This window comes from Nelumbo nucifera, chromosome 2, assembly GCF_055504915.1.
Source record: "Nelumbo nucifera cultivar China Antique chromosome 2, China Antique-T2T, whole genome shotgun sequence".
Taxonomy (NCBI): domain Eukaryota; kingdom Viridiplantae; phylum Streptophyta; class Magnoliopsida; order Proteales; family Nelumbonaceae; genus Nelumbo; species Nelumbo nucifera.
The window spans coordinates 99,024,292-99,042,716 of record NC_142650.1 but is presented as its reverse complement, the minus strand read 5'-3'; the positions used below and the strand labels follow the sequence as shown (position 1 = coordinate 99,042,716).

The following is an 18,425-nucleotide window of genomic DNA, read 5'->3' as shown; positions in this document are numbered from 1 at the left end:
TAATTGTTGTATAGGCTCAGTTTGGAAGGAGTACAAATGCAAATATGTTGAGTGCAAAACCTTCTAATTTGTATTATTTTATATGTATTTGTATTGTATATATTTGTATTTGTACTCCTTCCTAACTGAGTTTTAACTAATGTTGTTGATGATGATGATGATAGATTCATCTAGAAAGCAAATTCAAATGGCATCTTCACCAACAATTAAGCCTACACCAAACCTAGAAGTGTTTTTAAACTGTCATTGACTCAGATGGTCGGACCATTCGGCCTGAAAATTGTCCAGACAACTGGTTCTGTTTTACTCTTGACCTGTTATTGGGTAAAAAACCGTTAACTACTTAGTCAGAGAACCACTGACCCAGGTGATTGAACCATTGACTTGTTCAACCCGGACAGTGGTTCGCGTTTTAATAGGAGACTGAGACCAGAATGATTTCAGGTCTGAGATCACTAAGATCCCAAAGAGAGAGAGAGAGAGAGAGAGAGAGAGAAGCAAGATTGCAGAGATCCTCCTCCGTCGTTGTCATCAGCGCCGGTGAACATCAGATGTTCCTACTCTTCTTCCTCCTCCTTCCCTCCTACCTTTTTCTTCCTTTCTCTCATTCCTTTCTTTATTTCCTTATTTTCTTTCTTTCTTTCTTAATTGACATCATCTCTTTTTTCTTAAAAATGACTAACCACCTAAATATTATTTGCCCTAATATTCCAAACCACCTAAACCGTTCAACCTGTATGGTCAAACAACTGACCCAAAAACCGGTGGCCCAAGTGGCTCCATTTCCAAATCAGTTTTTAAAACCTTGCTAATTAGAAATCAAGAACGACAAGTTAGCTGGCATACAAATGTATGAAAGGTAAACCTCCTTAATGAAAATTGCATTCATTATTTGGCCTCTTAAGTGCCTTGCACAATCCCTTTTGTTTTCTGCAATGGATCATGGGGTCCTAATTTGGTGTTACTTCCGTAATCTGTTTAACATTATTACCATTTTTCCTATGGATAACAACTCTTTATTGGTTCAAGTGCTAAGCAATTAAGGCTGCAACTTGGGCCGGGTTGGCCTGAACCCAACCCAAAAAAGTTGGGTTGGGTTGGGTCGGGTTGATGTTTGGGTTAGGGTTAGGGTTGAAATTCATGAACCCGACTTTATTTCGGGTTGGATGTCATATATAAATATATGTTATATGTAATATATAACATACATTGATTTGTTTAGATGCATGATAATTGTATAGCCCCCACCATATAGTATCATGTATTTCTTTTAAGATAATCACTTCACTTAATTCTAATAAGAAAAACTAAAACCTTAATAACATTATTTTATGTTTTTTGAAAATTTTATTCATCTCCTCTAAGTTGTTTGCTGCCTAAGAAATACCTATCGGTAGTCATAACTCATAATTCTAATGCCTATGAAACTCTTTTTTGGCTTTTCATTGTTTTTATGGGAGTTACATTTCTATTCAAGTTGAACTCTTAGCTTTGCATGATGGCCTATTGGACTAATTCTTTGTTTTGAAAAAGGATTTTAAGAAGTAGAGGTTGACAACTAGATAATTATAGATATTATGCTCGATAAGGTGGATCGTCATTAGAATTCTATTTACATCCTCGTGTAGGATTAAAAGTCTTGTACAAAGGATGAATATATATAGGGTCCGCTTGGCGCATCCTTTTGGGAGAGCTTTTGCATGAAGATCTGAGCAGCTCGAAGCACATTTGACAGATGCATGTCTTTTTGTGTCTTTCCGCACGAGAAGCCACTTTCCAGCCTAATGACACATTCAAGAGTAGGATTTTTCCTCGCGCACTGGCCACCTTAGAAAACTTCGACCAATATGGATGAGCAACCTTACCCCAAAGTCCAAACTCTTTCAATCTCTCTTTTTTTTTAATTGATTTATTAGCAATTTGCTCTTCACATCAATTGCCAAAGGGAAAGCTGCATCTTTAGATTCTTCTTTTTGTTTTCATAAAGTTTGTATTTGTTTTTTTTTTGTTTTTTTGCAGAAACCAGCCTCGAAATAATTGCATGAGTATTCTGGACATTTTCATGTCTCTTTTTAGAGGATTTTAATAGAGGGTGTCTACTTGCAATTATGTCTGAAAGTTCGGGGAGGTGATTGCAATTTACAAACTTCAGGGGAGGTTTCAACAACTACCAAAAACTTTAGGGGAGGTTTCATAAATTTACCCAAAAAATATGGGAAGTAGTGGGCCCAAACATTATTGAGGTGGTCCAAGATTTTTTTTCTAGAAAACTATTAAAGCAAGTAAATAACACATATATTGTCTTCATACCCCAAAGCCCTAGTCTAGTTACCTCATCCCAATTCAGGCATGGGTATTTTGGACAATTTCGCACCTCTTATTAGAGGATTCTAATAGAGGGGGTCTATTTGCAACTGTTTAAAAGTTCAGAGGAGGTAGTTGTAATTACAAATTTCAGGAGAGGTATCAATAAATTACCCAAAAATATAATAAGACCCATTTGGGCATTTGGGGTGTATTTGATATCATGCCATCATGGTATTGCTGAGCCATTTTGTTTGCCATGTAAATGCTACATGAGTGTTTTGATTTTACCAAACCAAAATCCCGTTTAGTTGGATGGATTCAAATACAACTGTTTATATTGATTTTTACCTTGAGTTATGTGAGTTATTTTTGAAAGAAAAAAAAAAAAACATTTAGAAGTTACATGTTGCAAATCTCTAATGTGACATCTAGGCCCCGTTCATTTTTCAGCAAGTTACTTATCTAGGTAATGGGTAAGTGCATTTACCCATTTTCTTTTATTACCAATGTAAATAAGGCAATGGCCATTTTAGTCATAAAAATCCATTATTATAAGGGGCATTTTTGTCCCATTCAAGTTTTGGCAACTTTCTCTTAAGGTTGGAAGGTTATTTACCCACCTAGGAAGAATAAACTTTCCCTATTCCCCACATAAATCTGAAAAAAGAACATGAGATTCTTGATCAATGGGAATCAAAATCCCATTGACTAACTTTCCCGCCTCTCAAAATCCCTAAAAAGAACACCCCCCTAGTGACACCTGTACGTGTATTAAACAACAATAAGCAATTACAGCATTGTATTAATATACCAAAACTGCATTTCCCCGATTTTCAATGTTTAAGGGGGTATTCTGTGGCTGTAGCTCATTTTGCTTGGTTTTAGAACGCACCACAAAAAATGGCAATTTTTTACACAAGTGGATTTTGGTATGAATTACGATGTGTTGTGAAATTGAAAATATCTTATTATTTTCACCACATTGAAATATTGTATTTCAGAACCCACCACACCTTAGAAAACTATCAAATAATAATTTGAAATATTTTAATAATAGTTTATGTATTCCAAATCTTAAGGCTTTGGAACACACCACATAACCACAATATAGAATGCTTGGTGTGGTGTGGTGTATTCTAAAACGTACCATTTCAAATTGATCATGGTGGAACCCAATAGTCTAGAACGGACCACACTTTTTTGGACCCAACTATTGAACACCCCCTAAATTGAGTACAAATGCAATACCCCTACATCACTACAATACCTAACACCCTTTTAAGAGCCCAATCACAAAAGTAGAGTTGTAAATTAGTTCAAACGAACCGATAAACTCAAATTGAACCATCCAACCATATAGGGCTTGAATCTATAATATGTCTCTTGATCAAGGTTCAAAATATTGAAACATCCGATACACTATAAGGTGTATTGACCTGTATCGAGTCTTGTTTTTTCATTTTTTTGTTTTCTTTTTCAATCTAGTTCAAAGGGGTCAGTTTAAGGCCCATCTACCCCGTGAACCATGTTCTGACCCAAAACATCCACTGTAGGGGCATATTGGAAAGCTCCCAATATGATACATATCGACCGATACGGCCCAATACTTTTCAAAACTTTGAACCTTGCTCCCGATTAATCAGATGCAAGTTATGGGATCAGGTTTTGGACTTTTAGGACTCGCTCGCTTTTCGGTAAATTATTTACCCAAGTAAATGCAGTTACCTGGGTAAGTTTTTCCTGCGAAACACTTACCCGAGTAAGTGCATTTACCCATGTTCTTTTATTTCTCATATAAATAAGGCAATGACCATTTTATCTATTAAAATCCATTATTAAAAGGATCATTTTTGTCTCATTCAAGTATTGACAACTTTCCCCCTAGGTGGGAAAGTTATTTACCCAAGAGATGGGTATCACTTACCTAGATAAGTGATACCCAAGAAAATAAACTTTCCCTGATCCCCACATAAATCTAAAGAAAAAAAAAAAAAAAACATGGGTTTCTTCTTCAATGGGAACCAAAATCCCATTAACCAACTTTCCCCCTCTCAAAATCCAAAAAAAAGAATGCCCCCTTATAGTCCATTAGCAGCCACAACCCTTGCTCCATACCACTTCTATATCTATATTAGAAAGAGGGGAGGTGAAGGGTCCTCTCACCACAAAGTTCATGGAGACCTCCCTTTCCCCATATTTTTTTCACACATGTTATTTATTATTAAATTAAATTATTAAAAATACAATAAGTCAATTAAATCTTTATCAAAATCCATCATTACTCTCTCTAATAATATTATTATAGTAATGTTTGTAATGTCTCTCCTCTCTCATTAATTCCATCTCTTTTTAAATATATCTAGGTTAACGGTCAAACCAAGACCAGCCCTAAATATTAGGACTCTATCCTGAACCTAAACTGATCATTAAACCCAAATAACTACAACTTGAGCTGGCTTGAATTGGGAAATTAACAAATTTTCAACGAACCCTAACCTAATCCGAATCCAAACCCAATGTAGCTGATTTTTTCGAATTGGTAACCCATCTCTTTTCTGCATCATAAATTTATATATTTATAATTTTATACATTCAATTTAGATATTAATCCAATAAACCAAACGAAAATCATAAACTCCAATTCAATAAAATATCAAATCGAACCAAACCGTTTTCAAGTGCAGAACACCAACCGCAGAGGTTTGGTTTTGCGGTAACCATACAATGAACACGGTCACCCGTTGACTCGACCCCCTTTTTCCTCATTATCTTTTACAGGTTCATTCATATTCTATCACTTTGCGCCATGAAGACTTCTATTAACTAGACAGCAGCAGACAAACTTCATTAGATTCATACGAGCATAGCTTCGATGTATTTGAAGAATTTTTCGAGTAAAAGCTTTTATTTTCATGGCATACGAAGAAAACAATCCCTGTCTCAACTCCAGGGAGGAGGAACGTCGGCAATAGTTTCGGCCATCAGTGAAAAAAGCAGCAGAAATATGCACTTTTTCCCAATAATAAATTTACAGAAGATCCAATTTTCTGTTTCTGACACTATATTACAGAGTCGTGAAGTTGGAATTACAGGCGGCGAGTATCGCGGTGTGACACTTCGGCCGGATTGATGATGCAATAATTATCGATCAGCGATTGTTGTTTTTGATCAATCGATTCTGCTATAAATTTGAAGTCGAGAAAGGGATTGAAGCAGCAACAGTTTTCGCCCTTTAACCTGCACAATGGTTAATCCTTAGTATTATTTGTTAAGGTAATTTTCATATGCTGTCAGTAGTGGTAACTGACTATCTCGGTGGCTCGTTCCGTTTGTGTTTTTTTTCTTCTTTTCTATGGCCGTGGGCCAATCTATAGAAACTTGGAGTTCGAGTTGTTTTTCACTTTCTCTCTTATTTGGTTGAAAACAGAGGCGGAAGAAGAACTGGAGATTTCTCTGTAGGTTTTTGGAATGGAGAAGTTGTTGGAGGAAAAGTTCGATCTCGAACACAAGCACCCCTCGCAGGAGTCTCTAAGAAGGTGGAGATCTGCAGTTTCGCTGGTGAGGAACCGGCATAGGCGGTTCCGTTACACGGCGAATCTGGATAAGAGATCAGAATCCGAACAAGCGAGGCGGAAAATCCAGGTGCGTTCACTCTCTGTACGGCTTTGTTTTACTTCGATCTTATTGATCCGTATGGCTTAATCGATGCTTTAGAGCATGAAATGGTAATGTGGTGGGCGGCGAGGTGGTGTCGATTATTTTAGGGTTTCAGTGGGCTCTGAAACAACTAACAAGGTTGCATTCAAACTGTTCACGTTGGATGACAGTGACGAGGTCTGAGATTCTCTGGGATTCAACTAAAACTTTGAAATTTTCTTCGGTATATCTTACGAATCGAGAACGAAATTCATGATTTCAAGATTGTTGGGCGTCAATCTGAAACCGTAGAAAAGAGCAGAAATGAATGCCGCCGTATTCCGGTGGCTTCATCGAAGAAGTGCTTTGTTTGTATTATAGCGCAGATGCGTTAATATGCTACTGCTTCCGGAACACAGGCACCCAACCATTCGAATTTACTAGGGCGCCCCACAGCACATTCCGACCTTATATTGGGAACATCTCCCGATGATGTCTTATCATCTCCCAATGATAGATGTTCTTTATACAAGGTCGGGATGTGCTGTGGGGCATAGTGGGGCGCTCCCTTGTGGGATGCGAACAACAATTCTCAGCTCCTGTTAATTGGAAAGCTTGTGTCTGAACACTGGGGATAAGTGGACTGCAATCCACCTCAGAAATCTAAAATTGCAGCCCCCTCTGTGTCTGAACACTGGGGATAAGTGGACTGCAATTCACCTCATAAATCTAAAATTGCAGCCCCCTCTGAGTCTCCCTATAAACTGCATCCTGTCCGTGAATTTAACATTAATCCATGGACAAGATTCAATCTGCCCTTAAAAATCTTAACTTCACCCTAGTTGTGGACTGAACTATAAAAACCCTTTTTTTTTCTCTAGGCTGGAATTTGCTACCCACTGATTGTTTTATGGGTAGGCTTGGATTTGTTAATGTTCCGAGTTTTTTTTTCTCTCTCATCCCCAAGCCCATAAACCCCCTAACCTATGTGCAAACAGGAATCCCAAAAATCTTTTTACGATCAGAAAGAGACCTTACCAACCAACTAGTTTATTTAGTTGTTTACTCTGGGTGCATGGGCTCAAGTGTTTGTAATTGATAGGTGAACCAATTAGGATTTCTTTTGGATCAGTGTTAGGAACGTTCAATTGGTATCAGATCTCTATCCCCTTTCCCCAATCATCCTCTCATCCATCACACACCATTTGCAGAATTGGAAACATTTTCGGGTATTTCTTTTTAATCATATGCCTGAATTCCCCGTGGGGACTATAATTCTTTTTTCATCTTTTTGAGAAATGTAGGGCCCAAAATCCGAATTTTCTTTTATGGTCAATAAATACGCAAAATAATGAATAAATATTAAGATTTTCAATTATTTAATTGAAATCAAAATATCCTTAAAATAAATTCAATATATAGGTTAAGGAGGATTGGGTTTAACCCAATAATGTATCTGATGATGTGCGATCTGGTGCTCCCTGTTGTAGTACAACTCAGACGTCGAATTGAGTAAGTCGCTTGGCCGAACTATAAGAAAATAGTCAAAGTGTCGAGGTTCTTTCCCGGTGCGGGTACTCCGATGCTTAAGTCAATGATGTGTAGAAATTTGAGAATTAGAAAGCAAAGAGCTAAGAGTGTTTGAGAGCTAAATCACACATAACTCTTTTGATGAATGGGATGCTTTTATATAGATGTGAGATACATGTGGTTCACGCTCTTTGCCTGAGATCTCCGGTAAGATGCGTCCGCCTCGCTCGGAGGTCATTTCAAGGAGTCCGCATAGGATAAGGCTTATCCGGCCGTTTCAAAGTGTGCGGTGCGGGAGGACAGGTCTGCCAAGTAAGGGACATGATCCCGGAGAACTAGGAGAGCCACGCGTATAGGATGTCATTTGCCATGTAATGTGGATCATCGGCTAGGTCGTGGTCATGTCCACGGGATCCCAACAGGAGGCCACTCGTTATGCCGAAGTCTCTAACTCATCCATGATCAATTCGCTAGTATGCTGAGGTGCTGAGGTGGCGTTGAGGCTCCTTAGAGCGTCCAAAGTGTCCCCAGAGTTTCCGAATTGGCTCTAAGGTGACAAGAAATGTTGGTGATGATGATGATAGATTCATCTAGAAAGCAATTTCAAATGGCATCTTCACCAACAATTAAGCCTACACCAAATTTAGAAGTGTTTTTAAACTATCATTGACTCGGATGGTCAGACCATTCGGCCTGAAAATTGTTTAGACAACTGGTTCCGTTTCAATCTTGACCTGTTATTGGGTCAAAAACCTTTGACTACTTAGTCAGAGAACCACTGACCTAGGTGATTGAACCATTGACTTGTTCAACCCAGACAGTGGTTCGCGTTTTAAAAAGATGCAGAGCAACTTGAGAGATGAGGAGAGACTGAGAGCAGAATGATCTCAGATCTGAGATCACTAAGATCCCAAAGAGAGAGAGAGAGAGAGAGAGAAGCAAGATTGCAGAGATCCTCCTCCGTTGTCGTTGTCGTCAGCGCCGGTGAACATCAGATGTTCCTACTCTTCTTCCTCCTTCTTCCCTCATTCCTTTTTTTTTCCTTTCTCTCATTCCTTTCTTTATTTCCTTCCTTTATTTCCTTATTTTTCTTTCTTTCTTTCTTTCTTAATTGACAATCATCTCTTTTTTCTTAAAAATGACTAACCACCTAAATATTATTTGCCCTAATATTCCAAACCACTTGAACCGTTCAACCTGTATGGTCAAACTGCTGACCCAAAAACCGGTGGCCAAAGTGGCTCCATTTCCAAATCAGTTTTTAAAACCTTGCTAATTAGAAATCAAGAACGACAAGTTAGCTGGCATAAAAATGTTTGAAAGGTTAACCTCCTTAATGAAAATTGCATTCATTATTTGGCCTCTTAAGTGCCTAGCGCAATCCCTTTTGTTTTCTGCAATGGGTCATGGGGTCCTAATTTGGTGTTACTTCCGTAATCTGTTTAACATTATTACCATTTTTCCTATGGATAAAAACTCTTTATTGGTTCAAGTGCTCAGCAATTAAGGCTGCAACTTGGGCCGGGTTGGCCCGAACCCAACCTGAAAAAGTTGGGTTAGGTTGGGTCGAGTTGATGTTTGGGTTAGGGTTAGGGTTAGGGTTGAAATTCATGAACCCGACTTTATTTCAGGTTGGATTAGGGTTGACCCCTTAGCGAATCCAACCTAACCCGAACCCGACTCTATAGTGCATGTCATATATAAATATATGTTATTTGTAATAAATAACATACATTGATTTGTTTAGATGCATGATATTTGTATAGCCCCCACCATATAGTATCATGTATTTCTTTTAAGATAATCACTTCACTTAATTCTAATAAGAAATACTAAAATCTTAATAACATTATTTTATGTTTTTTTTTTGAAAATTTTATTCTTCATCTCCTCTATGTTGATTGTTGCATAAGAAAGATCTATCGTAAGTCATAACTCATAATAAACTAAGTCATTTTTGACACTTGTTTTTCTGAATTTTGTACCAAAAAAAAAAGTCAACAAACAAATACTAATGAAACATAGGATTAATATATGTAGTGAGAGTTGAATTAAGATCTAAAATCGAGAAATTCTATGAGGTTTTAAGGGATGAGAAGAAGGTTGGGTTGGGCCCAACCCGAGCCCAACCCAACCCAAAATTGACTCCGGGTTGGGTTGGGTTGGGTTAGGGTTAGGGTTGGGATTTAGAACTTAGGGTTGGGCTAGGGTTGGGGTTTAGAACTTAGGGTTGGGCTAGGGTTGGCCTTAACCTGACCTAACCCAGCCCGACTTACAACCCTATCAGCAATATTCCTTTCAAAGCTTTAAAATGAAACAAATGTAGATGGGTTTCTTGGAAACCCTGGTGAAAGAGGTGGTTGTGGGTTGTTATGTACATATGGCTTAGTTTGGGAAGAGTGTAAAAAACATGTATATAGTATTTTTAAACCTTGTATTTACACTGCAAATATTTGTATTTGCACTCTGCCTAATAAATTGAGCCTATGAAACTCTTTTTTGGCTTTTCATTGTTTTTATGGGAGTTACATTTCTATTCAAGTTGAACCGTTAGCTTTGCATGATGGCCTATTGGCCTAATTCTTTGTTTTGAAAAAGGATTTTAAGAAGTAGAGGTTGACAACAAGATAATTATAGATATTATGCTCGGTAAGGTGGATCGTCATTAGAATTCTATTTACATCCTTGTGTAGGATTAAAAGTCTTGTACAAAGGATGAATATATATAGGGTCCGCTTGGCGCATCTTTTTGGGAAGATCTTTTGGTAATTCTGACATGCAAAAGACATATTGAGCTTTTGCATGAAGATCTGAGCAGCTCGAAGCACATTTGACAGATGCATGTCTTTTCGTGTCTTTCCGCACGAGAATAAAATGTGAGAAACATGGAAATATTCATTTGAAGCTTCCCGAAATCATCCCAAAATGGGCTTATCGTGTCTTTTCGGCGCTCCGTCTTTTAGCAGTTAGATATTCCATGAGCCAAATAGGAATAGACCGAAAATCGATCTTCCCAACTTGTAAACAGTCGAAAGCCCACACAGAAAAACACGCCAAACAGGCCCATAATCTTTGGGAAGAAAACCTGTGTGCTGATCTCCTAACCAATAAAGGTATTGATGAAAAATCTCTCTATAATGGTTTTTTTTAAGGCAATGCTCAAATTTTCAGAGAGTTGAGAGAAGAGTCATGTTCTTGGGTTCTATGGCAAGGCAGGTTATGTCATACCTTATGAGTAATAATTTTTCTTTGGGAAATGGTTAACAAAATTTTAAGACGGCCACTCCTTGTACATTCATAGCTACATATATACATATATATCAAATTGATCATTGAACGATGAATGTATCCAATTCGATTCAAATTCGATTTGCTATGATATTTGAATTTGGTATAAACGAATTGGATTCAAATCGAATCAAATCAGTAATCAATTCATTTGCAAGGACAACTACCAATACAAATAGGCATCCCATTGGAGTTAAATATAAGGCAAGGAAGTACAGTTAAAACAAGATGGGGAGAATCTCCTGTCTAGTCATCTAGAGCCTAAGCGTTTAAAAGCAAAGGCAAGGAGGCCATTATGCACAGCAGCACAAGCATTAAAAAGCATTTCTAAATTCCATGGAAGTCACATAGAAGCCACTTTCCAGCCTAATGACACATTCAAGGGTAGGATTTTTCCTCGCGCACTGGCCACCTTAGAAAACTTCGACCAATATGGATGAGCAACCTAACGAGTTAAAGGCCAGCCTTAAATCTTTTCTCTACATATGGATCCTTACCCCAAAGTCCAAACCCTTTCAATCTCTCTCTCTTTTTTTTTTAATTGATTTATTAGCAATTTTCTCTTCACATCAATTGCTCAAAGGGAAAGCTGCATCTTTAGATTCTTCTTTTTGTTTTCATAAAGTTTGTATTTGTTTTTTTTTTTTTTTTTTTTTTTTTTTTTTGCAGAAACCAGCCTCGAAATAACTGCATGGGTATTCTGGAAGTTCGGGGAGGTGATTTCAATTTACAAATTTCAGGGGAGGTTTCAACAACTACCAAAAACTTTAGGGGAGGTTTCAGAAATTTACCCAAAAAATATGGGAAGTAGTGGGCCCAAACATTATTGAGGTGGTCCGAGATATTTTTTCTAGAAAACTATTAAAGCAACTAAATAACACATATATTGTCTTCATACCCCAAAGCCCTAGTCTAGTTACCTCATCCCAATTCAGGCTTATTAGAGAATTCTAATAAAAGGGGTCTATTTGCAACTGTTTAAAAGTTCAGAGGACGTGGTTGTAATTACAAATATCAGGAGAGGTATCAACTTGAGCTGAACCTAAACTGATCCTGAACCTAAACTGATCATTAAACCCAAATAACTACAACTTGAGCTGGCTTGAATTGGGAATTTAACAAATTTTCAACGAATCCTAACCTAATCCGAATCCAAACCCAATGTAGCTGATTTTTTCGAATTGGTAACCCATAATTTATATATTTATAATTATATAAATTATAAATTTATATATTTATAATTTTATACATTCAATTTAGATATTAATCCAATAAACCAAACGAAAATCCTAAACTCCAATTCAATAAAATATCAAATCGAACCAAACCGTTGACTCGACTCACTCGTTGAACAAATTTTCAAAAGCGCGTGACCACGTCGACCCCCTTTTTCCTCATTATCTTTTACAGGTTCATTCATATTCTATCACCTTGCGCCATGAAGACTTCTATTAACTAGACAGCACAGCCACAACTTCATTAGATTCATACGAGCATAGCTTCGATGTATTTGAAGAATTTTTTCGAGTAAAAGCTTTTATTTTCATGGCATACGAAGAAAACAATCCCTGTCTCAACTCTAGGGAGGAGGAACGTCGGCAATAGTTTCGGCCATCAGTGAAAAAAGCAGCAGAAATATGCACTTTTTCCCAATAATAAATTTACAGAAGATCCAATTTTCTGTTTCTGACACGATATTACAGAGTCGTGAAGTTGGAATTACCGGCGGCGAGTATCGCGGTGTGACACTTCGGCCGGATTGATGATGCAATAATTATCGATCAGCGATTGTTGTTTTTGATCAATCGATTCTGCTATAAATTTGAAGTCGAGAAAGGGATTGAAGCAGCAACAGTTTTCGCCCTTTAACCTGCACAGTGGTTAATCCTTAGTATTATTTGTTAAGGTAATTTTCATATGCTGTCAGTAGTGGTATCGGTGGCTCGTTCCGTTTGTGTTTTTTTTTCTCCTTTTCTATGGCCGTGGGCCAATCTATAGAAACTTGGAGTTCGAGTTGTTTTTCACTTTCTCTCTTATTTGGTTGAAAACAGAGGCGGAAGAAGAATTGGAGATTTCTCTGTAGGTTTTTGGAATGGAGAAGTTGTTGGAGGAAAAGTTCGATCTCGAACACAAGCACCCCTCGCAGGAGGCTCTAAGAAGGTGGAGATCTGCAGTTTCGCTGGTGAGGAACCGGCATAGGCGGTTCCGTTACACGGCGAATCTGGATAAGAGATCAGAAGCCGAACAAGCGAGGCGGAAAATCCAGGTGCGTTCACTCTCTGTACTGCTTTGTTATACTTCGATCTTATTGATCCGTATGGCTTAATCGATGCTTTAGAGCATGAAATGGTAATGTGGTGGGCGGCGAGGTGGTGTCGATTATTTTAGGGTTTCAGTGGGCTCTGAAACAAGATTGCATTCAAACTGCTCACGTTGGATGACAGTGACGAAGTCTGAGATTCTCTGGGATTCAACTAAAACTTTGAAATTTTCTTCGGTGATATCTTACGAATCGAGAACGAAATTCATGATTTCAAGATTGTTGGGCGTCAATCTGAAACCGTAGAAAAGAGCAGAAATGAATGCCGCCGTATTCCGGTGGCTTCGTCGAAGAAGTGCTTTGTTTGTATTATAGCGCAGATGCGTTAATATGCTACTGCTTCCGGAACACAGGCACCCAACCATTCGAATTTACTGTGGGGGCGCCCCACAGCACTTCCCGACCTTATATTGGGAACATCTCCCGATAATGTCTGGGATGCAGATGTGAACAATAATTCCCAGATCCTGTTAATTGGGAAAGCTTGTGCCTGAACACTGGGGATAAGTGGACTGCAATCCACCTAAGAAATATAAAACTGCATCCTGCTGTGAATTTAATATTAATCCACGGATAGGATTCAGTCTGCCCTTAAAAATCTTAACTCCACCCTAGAATGGATTTGTTAATGTTCCGAGTTTTTTTTCTCTCTCATCCTCAAGCCCATTAACCCCTTAACCTACGTGCAAACAGGAATCCCAAAAATCTTTCTAAGATCAGAAAAAGAGACCTTACCAACCAACTGGTTTATTTAGTTGTTTACTCTGGGTGCATTTGTTCAAGTGTTTGTGATTGATAGATGAACCAATTAGGATTTCTTTTGGATGTTGGGAACGTTCAATTGGTATCAGATCTCTATCCCCTTTCCCCAATCATCCTTTCATCCATCACACGGCATTTGCATAATTGGAAACATTTTCGGGTATTTATTTTTAATCATATGCCTGAATTCCCCGTAGGGACTATAATTCTTTTTTCATCTTTTTGAGAAACGTAGGGCCCAAAATCCGAATTTTCTTTTATGGTCCATAAATACGCAAAATAATGAATAAATATTAAAATTTTCAATTATTTAATTGAAATCAAAATATCCTTAAACCCAACATATAATATGTAAGTTCATATATATATATATATAAGCAATAAGATTATTTTAATAAATTCAATATATAGGTTAGGGAGGATCAAGTTTAACCCAATAATGTATCTGATGATGGGGTTTTTTGAGGGGGGTTCAAGAAGAGCTTTGGCATGGGCAAATCTGGGCTTTAGTGGGTGGTTCGAGAGCTTTGTCCTGGTGGTTTTTTGTTTTTAAGTTGTGGAAAATGTTGGGGCAGGGTTTTTGTTCTATTTTTTTGCTGATGCCTTATCACCCTTTGTAATCTCCTTTCTTGTTTCTTTTTAATAAATTCTTTTTTTATTTACCTCAAAAAAAAAACTAAATAAAACTGTCAACTAGTACCCATTTGATAAGATAGAATCCAAATCCGAATTTTGTCCTCACTTATAGCCATGTATTGAAACATCTCCCAATGAATAAAAATTATTAAATCCGAAATTGAGAACACTCTTCACACCAACTTACAACACTTTTAGCCACGCATTGGAAACATCTTCCCTATTTATGTATTATCATTCATGAGAAAATATTTCCAATAGACAAATGGATGTGCTGTGAGAAGTGCTATATATGAAGCAAATCTGATTTCGAAATTACCATCGATACTTGGAGAGAATCATACAATGTAACAAAGTTATTGATGTCATGTGTATTTAATTCCAAAAAAAAAAAAAAAAACTCCAGTATGAGTGTTGTCGCCCCCCTTGCGTCAAGTGACGGAGAAAATTTTTGTTTCTTTTAAAAAACAGGATGGTCCTTATTCACGATGATGAGAGGCCACACCTAAATTTTTTATCATTTTCTATGAGGTGGTTCCGTTTAACATCAACCGTGAATTCACGAACCATTTCCCCTTGCCCAAAAAAATAAGTGAATTCAGTTGTCGGTAGAGCCCGCTAAACAGTAAACCGGAATCTCAAGCATGTTTTACAGAAGTTGTTTCTAATCTTGTCTTAAAATTTTTTTTTTAACGACGTCAGGCTGGGGGTATTTTAAGGCAGGTGTTAAAAGATTATCAAATACTTGCTCAATGTGTTTCATGGAGTTCTCCATGGTCTAAGTGAGCATATATGCCTTCCTCAATTGGTTGGCGTATGCCTTAATTAATGGGACTTGGATTGTCTCTTTCAGCGAAATTTAGTTACTTTTTATAGATAATTTAACTAATTGGCTTGTGAGCAACTGAGCATATTCCAGCAAGACCCAACCGATTGCTGGCTCGTTGGTTTGTTCCAGCGTTGACGTGGGATTAAATCTCGCAATTAGCACTTTGGAAAAAAAACAAGACCCATATTGCTAAAATATTTTATTAGAAAATTGTCGTTGAATCGCTCTTTCAATCAAGAAGTTTGCATAACATAAACAAGGGGTACAATGGTGAGTGTAGAGTGAGATACGAGTGGAAAAGATGACGTGTGGAAAAGATAGCCATGTTCTATATTCCAATTTGATCCAACAGATCTTCATGTGTCCTTGTCTCACTTTCTTGTTATAATTTTCTTGGCAACTTCCTTCATTTTTCTTTCAACCTCCGGTTGCATATGCAATTGTTAAGAATCCAATGCCACCCTCAATAATGTCAACTACCGCGTAAAGGTATAAGTTATCTTTAGACCACTGACCACCCACCAGTACAACTGTTCTCCAAAGTCTGATGTAATCCCTAGTCGTATGACCATCTGTCCATCTGTTTGTACAGAAAATAAGTCTTTTTTTTTGTAAATTGTTACAAGTACCCATATACTATGAGATCTGTGACAAATACCCCTGAATTTTTTTATGTTATGAAAAATACCTTTGGACTTTTATGTTATGACAAATACCCCTTAACTCAGATAATGAAAATATTAAATTATTAAAATATCTATTAAACTTTTTTTTTATTTTCATTCTTTCTTAAAACTTTTCGATGTCGAATTGGATAAATTTCTTAAACTATCCTTATAATTTAGTTAATTGACTAAACTGTTTGAAAATTGACTAACGATACTCCTACCATTTTTGACAATTGAATAATATTTCCTTTACAATTGGTGTTTCGATAACAGAAATGACAAAAAAGACTATTTTACTCTTTATTCTTTTTCAAAATTTCAAAACAAAACAGAAAAAAGGGAAAAGAAATGTTGATTCGTCCAAACACTAACATTTCAAACCCAGAACCTTCCATCGTCGTCCTCTTTAAGAAATTTACCCTATATATTACCTATGAGACTTGAATCACGTGAAGTTTTGTCAGTGAAGGTTGGAGAGGGATGCACCTGCGTCCAGTTTTTCTTCCATCCCCCTTTGAACCCGTTGGGCAAGAGCACTAGTAACTCCCAACAGTATTTGTGCAAATCGTTGATCGTGCATAGTTATTCATGGTTCGATCCACGCATTCATCTATGTCTGCAAGTGGTTTACTGTTTGCGCCTTTGCAACTTAGGTTGCAAGTCTGCAACTCTTCACGAGATACCTGTTGTAGCTCTTTAGGTGAGATGGTTATTTGAGTCCTGTTTACTGTTTTTTTCTGAAAGAAAACAACCCATTTAGGAAGAAATTAGTGTTCTGATTTTTAGAATTTTAATCAAAGAAATAGAGGTGGATGGACCTAGATATATTCTCTATTATCCATTGAAGGTCCTCCTAGGATTCCATTAAACACGATTCCTTTTTTTTTTGCATAAGGAGAATACAATTTACATCGATTCAACGGAATTCCTTCTCCATTCTTCCTTGTTTCTGGATTTCGTGAATCCTAACTGTTGGAATCCCATTAAACATGATTCCTTCTCCATTCTCCCCTGTTTTTGATATTAAAAACAATATATAAAAAAATATTTAACCGTTTTAAGGAGAAAACAGGAGAAGAGGTTAACAAATTCCGGATTACGAAGCACTCCTTCCATCTTCCACCTTCGCCTCCTCTGCCCGTTGCCTTGGATTCACGGAATCCATTTACATCCATCCAATGGGATCCCAACACCAGTTGTTGTGACTGGGCCTTTGTCAAGTACAATGCCAATACCAACCGCATCATCCAACTGTTTATCGTTGTAACCACCATCGTCGGTTCCATACTGTCAAATGGCTAGAGTGTTGGCATGAATGAACGAGAAAGGGGAGCGGAGGAAAGACAATGAAAGTACAAAGTATAAAAAAGTTTGATGATTTCAAAAATTAAAGAAAAGGGTAGTTTGGGCATTAAAGAAATTTAAACAGTGATGTGAGAATTTTTTGAAGTTAGTGATGGAATGCTAACAGATGGGGTTTGTGTCTAACGACCAAAATTGCAGGAGTTCGGTTGGGCTACATTTACATGTTACAACGCAGGCTACTCGAAAACGCGGGCTACTTGAAAACCAATGGCCAAAATGGACCGGACCGGACGGTTAGATTCGAAAAACCGTATTTGATTTGGTTAGCAAACTGCTGACCCGGGCGTTCTAACAGTTCGAACTGTTCAACGGTTTTGGCCGTTTTTTATTTTAATTTTTTTGTTAGAATGGACTGTCCCTTCGGTTCGAACGGTCGGACCGTTCAACCCAGACCGGACCCTTGATCGATCAAGGGTCCCTACTTAAGTATGGGACACATCACTTAACATAAACATTACACATCAACTTTAAACATAAATAAAATGACTAAACTACTCCTATAAAGTCGACACTAGCACTCCTCCTCAAGCTGGTGAGTATATAATATCATATAGTCCCAGCTTGTTACGTATGTAGTCCACTCTTCCTCGACTCAACCCTTTAGTGAACAAGTCTACCCATTGACTTCTTGTGTTAAACATATGTAGTGGTTATCACTCCACTAATCACTTTTTCTCTCACAAAGTGAGTCAATTTCTATATGTTTTGTTTTTTCATGAAAAACTGGATCAAAGGAGATGTGGACTGCAACTTGGTTGTCACAAGAAAGAAGTGGTATGTGAATACTGTAAAAAGCCTAAGCATACGAAGGATACTTGCTAGAAATTACATCCACATCTTTTACCAATAAGGTTTTGGACCAGCAATAGTAGTAAGAAGACCAAGAAGACTAGGAATGCAAATGTGTTTATTGTCCTAAAGGGTGAGAAAGGGTGTGGTGATGAGAAGTCAGCTATAGAACAACTGGAAATCTATAAAGGAAAATTTTGAAAAAGTATGGGAGATTTATAAATCATTTGGAGACACAGTTGTAGCTTCTAACGTTTTAGGCAAAACCTCCTCATTCTCCTATTCTTACTCAGAT

The 18,425-nt window shown here is 37.5% G+C and overlaps 1 protein-coding gene across 3 annotated transcripts in view; it reads left to right on the top strand.

Annotated features, from left to right (window-relative positions):
* The first annotated feature begins 5,107 nt into the window (after positions 1-5,107).
* The window catches only part of LOC104606275 (calcium-transporting ATPase 4, plasma membrane-type-like), a 38,249-nt gene continuing 24,931 nt past the window's right edge, over positions 5,108-18,425 (top strand). For 2 of the 3 annotated variants that reach the window (XM_010271377.2, XM_088897191.1), the window contains exons 1-2: positions 12,172-12,667; positions 12,813-13,027. In XM_010271377.2, coding sequence (XP_010269679.1) covers positions 12,854-13,027 — 174 coding nt within the window. In that variant the 5' untranslated portion in view covers positions 12,172-12,667; positions 12,813-12,853. Of the gene's footprint in view, positions 5,581-5,734; positions 5,950-12,171; positions 12,668-12,812; positions 13,028-18,425 lie in introns of those variants that run through there. The other variant, XM_088897190.1, reaches the window with a different exon arrangement.